We start from the raw sequence: 6270 nt of genomic DNA, 5'->3' as shown, positions 1-6270 counted from the left end.
ATTTTTAAAAATAAAGTTTTATTACTTTTGTATATAAAATTTACAAATTTGTATATACTAATTTTGCATCAAGTCAATCCGATTTAACCTGATCTATTTTGGATTGGATTAAAATAGACCCGACAACCTTTTAAGATCAAGTCCGGATCTAATTAAATTCGGTCTGACCCGACCTATGAACATCCTACTACACGATTATCTTCTATAAAAGAAATAAAAGTCTTGATTTCTGAACCAATAAATAATAATCTACTATCATCCATGGCTCTTCAAAAAGTGCATGAGCATAATTATTTTAGTTTGTGAATCTAACCCGAAAAAAGTTCATAGCTAGGTCCATGACTCTTATGGAGTCCTTTTTTATCCATCGTTTTTGAACCCATTTATCAATAACTTGAAGATTGATAGTTTTTTCAAGGGGCATCACAATCAAAGACAATTTTTATGGCCTATACTAATCATATTTTTCTAAGGATCCCACAGTGGTTGGCTTAAGAATGGAAGGAGCTTGACTTTCCATGATCAAATTCATAATCAATTCCTTAGGCATATAATCATCTGACACCATCTCCACGATCTCATTTGGATTAAGTTTAACGAACCCATTTTTCATCGCCATGTCTCGATAAGATCTTTTTGATATGTTGTCTATGATGTACAGACATGGATACGAGACATGATACGACAAAAGACACGTCGATACATAAATTTTAAAATTTTATAAGACACAGAGACACGCATATATATAATATAATATATTTTTTAAATAAATTGTAATGATATTTTGATATTTTATTGATATTAGAATATAAATTAATTTTTTTAATTATTTTTAATATCTTATTTTAATTATATCAAGTATTTTAAATATTTTTATTTTAATAAATAATAATATATACTATATCTAAATTTATTTTAAAAATATATGTTAAGAATAAGATTGAACACAATGACACGTGATGATATTTAGGTGTATCTAAGTGTGTCTAATGAAAAATTTTTTATTTTTTATTAAGACATGGTTTAAACATAGCAGACATGCGTGTCGGACGAGTGTCGGTGAGTGCCATGTCCAAAATGTATCTGACGTGCAGACACAGTAATTCAGCAAAGTGTTCGTAACATGTTGATATCTCGACCATTAGGGATTGTTTGGGCGCCATTCTCAAAAAGATCTTTTTTAAATAATATTTCTTTAAAAGATCTACAAAAATAAAAGCGATTTTATGTTTAGATATTTCATATAAATTTTTTTATATTTATCAATTATATTTAGGTAAAACAAGATAAAAGTATTTTTTTGTTCATTTATTAGGTGAAGAATATTTTTTTAAAAAAAATCTCTTAAAAAAATATAAATGGTAACTTTTTAAAAAAATATTTTTTTTGAAAGTTCAAACAAATTCTAAATTGTGTATGAAATTTTTATATTACTAATAAATGGGTTGGGCGTAACAATAAGTAGAAGGGGCCCCCGGAGTGAAAAAAGGATCCTACTTACTTAGGAATAAAATCGAAGAAAATTGAAGGAAATAAGTTACTTACGTGAAAGGGACGACCTTGGTTTCTTATTTTTTTTTTTTTCGTTCCCAATTCCTTCGTTATTCTCCTCCTATAAATCTCACACACTGCAAATTCCTTTTTCATAGAGTTATTTGGTAAGTTAAAAGAAATTTATTATTTATTATTTATTGTTATTGTTATTATTATTTTCTCCCTTTTTGTCGTTCTTCATTTTATTTCTCCTCCTTTCCATCTGTTCTTTTATTTTAATTTAACTCGATTCTGCCTGCCAATTAAGAAAACAAACAAAAAAACACCATTTTCGCAATATGAAAATTCCAAATTGATGCTCTAAAATTATATACTTTTTAATCAGCGGACTCACTTAATTTAATTAAAACCATCTTATTTTCCAAAAGAATTTTCTGTTTTCACAATTCTCGGAAGTAAAATATGTAACTTGACTATCATCAGTGTGCGGCCGATTTGGGGAGTTTTACTGCAACACTGCCCGATAATGTGAAATTAGGGCTACGGTTTTTCCCTCCCTTTCCTTCGGCGTTCTGATTTTGGGGGCAAAATCAAATTTTGTAAGAGCCGGTCCAAAATTTTTAATCCGGTGCGCGAATGCGAAATTTCAAAACCACCAAGAAAAAAAAAAAAAAGAAAAAAGAAGAAAAGAAGGGTTTTCAATTTGATAGGAGGGATTCGTTTGTTACTTTCGAAATTTGAATTTGAATAATTGAATGAGGTTTAGTTATGATGTGTCCGGAAGCAGAAAAAGGAAAGTTGATGATTGTGTGTGGCGGGGGGCAGAGGGGGTAAGGGAAGTGTTGTCAATTTGTCATAGTTATTATTATTGTACCCTAAATTGAATGTTCCTATTCAGATTAGGGTTTATATCTCTGTACGGCCAAAACCAGAAGCAGATGAGAACGTTAACATAAATCCTGTATTGTTGTGGAATCCACAGACACTGAGAAACAGCAAGCGAGAGAGAGAGAGAGAGTGTGTGTGAAAAACTGAAAAGTGAAAAGCATGTCGGGATCGGAGATGGGAAGAAGAGAAGGCTTCACCGTTGGGCTTCACAGCCATAACAGCATGCGTTTGGACTTTTCTGATGGCCCTGCTCTCTACAGCAACAGCAACAACAACCCTCTTGCGCCACCTTCTGCTTCTCCAACTTACCACCCTTCCACCGCAGTCACCGCTGCACCTATCAACATCAATGGCAGCGCGGTTGGCGGCATGGAATCGTTGGCGGCGCTGCCACAGGGCGGCCACATCGGGAGTAGCTCTGAGCCGAAGAAGAAGAGAGGGAGGCCAAGGAAATACGTACCGGATGGTGGCGGCGTAGGGTTAGGGTTGAATCCAGATTCTTCTGCTCCTGGTATGACCGTTAACCATAGCCAGAACCAGAATCCGAATCTGAATTCGAGCTTGAACCAGAATCAGTCCGGTGGCGGAGCTATGTCGCCGGCAATTGCTTCCGCCACACCTAATTCTAATTCCGGGAAGAAAAGGGGAAGGCCTCGTGGCTCTCTCAACAAGCATCCTCACTTAAAGGGTCTTGGTAATTGCTCTTCTTTTATAGTCTTTGCTTTCAAGCTTTGAAGTTTTTTAGTCTTTTTTTTTTTTATTGCTAAGGTGTAGTTCTGATTTGTTGTTCTCGGTCTTTTCTTTCTTTTCTTTTTTTTTTAAAGCTTTTCGTGGTGTGTAACAATTTTTAACATTATTTTTTTTTGGCTTCGCTGTGGTTTGTATATAATATTGCTCTATTTTCTGACGGTATACGTTTTGATGGTGTTTGATCGTTTTAAAATATTGGTTAAGCACTTAAGCTACAACGTTGCTGTGGGTCACTCTGTAACTTTCTAATTGTAAATTGGAGAAGGTGAAGGTGGATAGATGCTTCTTGTATTGTAATAATCTATTTATCTGCAGGAACTCTTTGGGACCAATTCCATCCTGCTCTCGAGTTTGGATTCCCTAATTTTTTCTAAAATGACACTTTTGCCCGTGTATCATATGTTCTCTCTTTTTTTGGTGTGATTTTTTCTGCCGATTTGTAAGCAATGTCCTATTTGCCTTGTATTCCTGTAACATGAGCAAACTTTAGCTATGTTCATCTGCAAATTAGCCTCATGTAAATGTGCATGGTTTTACAATATTTTCATTATGGAATTTAGCTATTGAGTTTCAGGGTAGTTTCTCACAGAAATTCTCACTTGCAGGATTGGCAAAACTTACTTTCACTCCGCATGTTCTTACTGTGAAATCTGGAGAGGTAATACTATCTTGGTTCTGATTCTAGTAATCTCCAAACATTACTGCTTCATTCCCCTTGAGATAACATGGTTTTTTATATTTTTTTTTCCCAGGATCTGGGAGTAAAGGTTACGTCCATCTCCATGGATGGTCCAAGAAATATTTGTATCTTAACAGCAAATGGAACCATATCTAATGTAACACTTAGCCAACCTTCGATACCTGGAGGAACTGTGACCTATGAGGTTATTAAACATCTGAACATCTGAGCAACTTCTCACTGTGCCCTTCTCATTTTGTCCTTTTCATTTGATTGAATTCATCTTCGTGCCAAAAATTCATTAGATCCATCGATATTTCTTTTAACTGCAAATGTCTTTGATCAATCTCTTGTAGACTGTTAAGAGTTTTACATGTATTATTGTTTTCCTTTATCAAAGCATCGTGAAAACTGGTATTTGGGTTTTCAGGGACGATTTGAGATCCTGGCACTCTGTGGTTCTTTTCTTCTTTCTGAAAATGGTCAGTTCCAAAGAACTGGTTCTTTAAGTCTGACCTTGTCTGGGCCTGATGGTCGGGTTATGGGTGGTGCAATCGCAGGTGTTTGTGTAGCTGCTTCCCCAATTCAGGTACATTGGATTTCTTGATTTGTTCCTGTATAATGCAGAAATTTTAAAGCGGAAAAAAGCATATCAACATGTTCTTAATGTTTTGCAGATAGTTTTCGCAAGCTTCCTTGTAGATGGTGGTTACAAGAAAATGAAGTCATCGAACCAGAACCAGAACCAGAACCAGAACCAGATGGGGACCTTACCTTCCTCCCCTAATGTTCTCCCGGCTGGTCAAAGCAGCTCGCCATCGCATGGCACTCTTAGTGAATCTTCTGGTGGAGCCGGCAGCCCACTTAACCTGAGTACAGATGTTTGCAATAACAATAACACCCCACAAGGAATTTCCGGAATGCCCTGGAAATGAAACTCTGGTAGCTAGTTTGTGCATTGGATTTGGCATGGGGTGGTCAGGCTCCACGCACTTGTTATGTTCTTATCTGTCTGCTTGTTGCTTTAAGCATCCACGAGACAAACATGTAACATTAGCTTTTCTGTATTATTAGTGCAAGATTAAAAGAAAAAACATTGTGTAGGTTAGTTTTCTGTCTTTAGCCATTCTGAATATGGGTGATTTAAGTAGTTCAGGCTGAATGGGATGTGATTTAGGAGTATGTAGCATTAGGAGATGGCAGTGACTGGTCATCTGTTTCTTGTAACTTTTACTTGATGCTGGAAACCACCTCCTTGCAACCCAGTTGTTTAATGGTAATAATTATATCTAGTTTAAACCATTTTTCCCTGGTTGATTTATTTTTGGGGTGTAAGAAACTGTTCGCTTTTTGGGAGTAGCTTTTATTAAATTACAATATTTGGGTAAGATTAAGTGGCATTAATCGTCGATATAGTTCACTAGTTTTGTTGAAATAATTATTGATTGTTTGACGTTTTCCTTGATGAAATTATCCAAATCTGTATCCTCGTTTTTTTTTAAATGGTAAACGGGGCCAAAGGCCCAAGAAACTAAAAAGGACTACATTATGGTGGGTCTTGGGAAGCACAAACTTCTAACTGCTTCCAGGGATTCAGAAATGTTATCATGGAGGGCAATAACACAAAATTATGTAAAATAATTATATAATATAAGATTTATTACAAAAATATACCGATAGAAAATATATTTTAAAATACAAAAAATATGTGTTCTTTTTACTAACGGTCGATTTTTCGTATTATAAAATTTATCGATAATAGAATTTGTGTCAAATTTTTTAGCAATTTTTTTTCAATATAATTAAAAGACAATTAGTAAAAATTCATTTTTTATTTTATTTGTGAGTTATTTTTCACAATATTCATAGTTGAAAAAGATCTCTTAGATGTAGCAGTTGAAACAGAAAAAATTAATACCAAATGAATAAAAAAAGACAGTCACAAGAAGAAAAGAAATTCACTTTATGATATTTGAAAATTTTTATTTAATTAAAAAGTATTAATAATAATATCTTTTTCAGATTTTTTTTAATATTGTTACTTATTTTTTAGATACTAGAAGTCATTAATATTTAAATTAGACTCAACTTTTATTTATACTAGACTAAATACTAAATAATTTTTAAAAAAAATTAAATTATACATAATAACTTATTACTATTAATTTTTTTTAAAAAAGCTAGGGGGCCACTCGCCCCCCTTGTGTCCGTCCCTGCTTCCAGGTGCTGAGAAAGAAAGGCAGGGCTTCTTCAAAGCATTGGAGTCCCATCGGAGCTTGCTGAGTAGGGTTGGCAACGGAACGGGTAGGGGCATATTTTTACTCTACTTGATCCCGTCTCACCCTATAATAACTCGCATAGAATCCATTCCGCTTCTACTTGCGGGTATTCGTCCCCCTCTTACCCGTCCTTATAATTATTAAAATTTAATTATTGTACTAATTATTTTACATATATTA

At 34.3% G+C, this 6270-nt stretch overlaps 1 protein-coding gene across 2 annotated transcripts; it reads left to right on the top strand.

Annotated features, from left to right (window-relative positions):
• Positions 1-1536: 1536 nt before the first annotated feature.
• LOC107460244 (AT-hook motif nuclear-localized protein 10) lies at positions 1537-5113 on the top strand. 2 transcript variants are annotated; one of them, XM_016078593.3, is made up of 6 exons: positions 1537-1658; positions 2393-3076; positions 3738-3790; positions 3885-4016; positions 4242-4400; positions 4489-5113. In XM_016078593.3, the coding sequence occupies exons 2-6, from the start codon at positions 2542-2544 to the stop codon at positions 4744-4746; spliced, it is 1137 nt and encodes a 378-aa protein (XP_015934079.1). In that variant the 5' UTR covers positions 1537-1658; positions 2393-2541; the 3' UTR covers positions 4747-5113. The 2 variants fall into 2 exon arrangements, with proteins under 2 accessions (XP_015934079.1, XP_052109073.1); XM_052253113.1 differs by having other exon boundaries at positions 1551-1658; positions 2477-3076.
• The last annotated feature ends 1157 nt before the right edge of the window (positions 5114-6270 follow it).

The sequence above is a fragment of the Arachis duranensis genome, chromosome 8, assembly GCF_000817695.3.
Source record: "Arachis duranensis cultivar V14167 chromosome 8, aradu.V14167.gnm2.J7QH, whole genome shotgun sequence".
Classification (NCBI taxonomy): domain Eukaryota; kingdom Viridiplantae; phylum Streptophyta; class Magnoliopsida; order Fabales; family Fabaceae; genus Arachis; species Arachis duranensis.
Note: the sequence above shows the minus strand (reverse complement) of the source record. Positions and strands in the feature narration are given on the sequence as shown.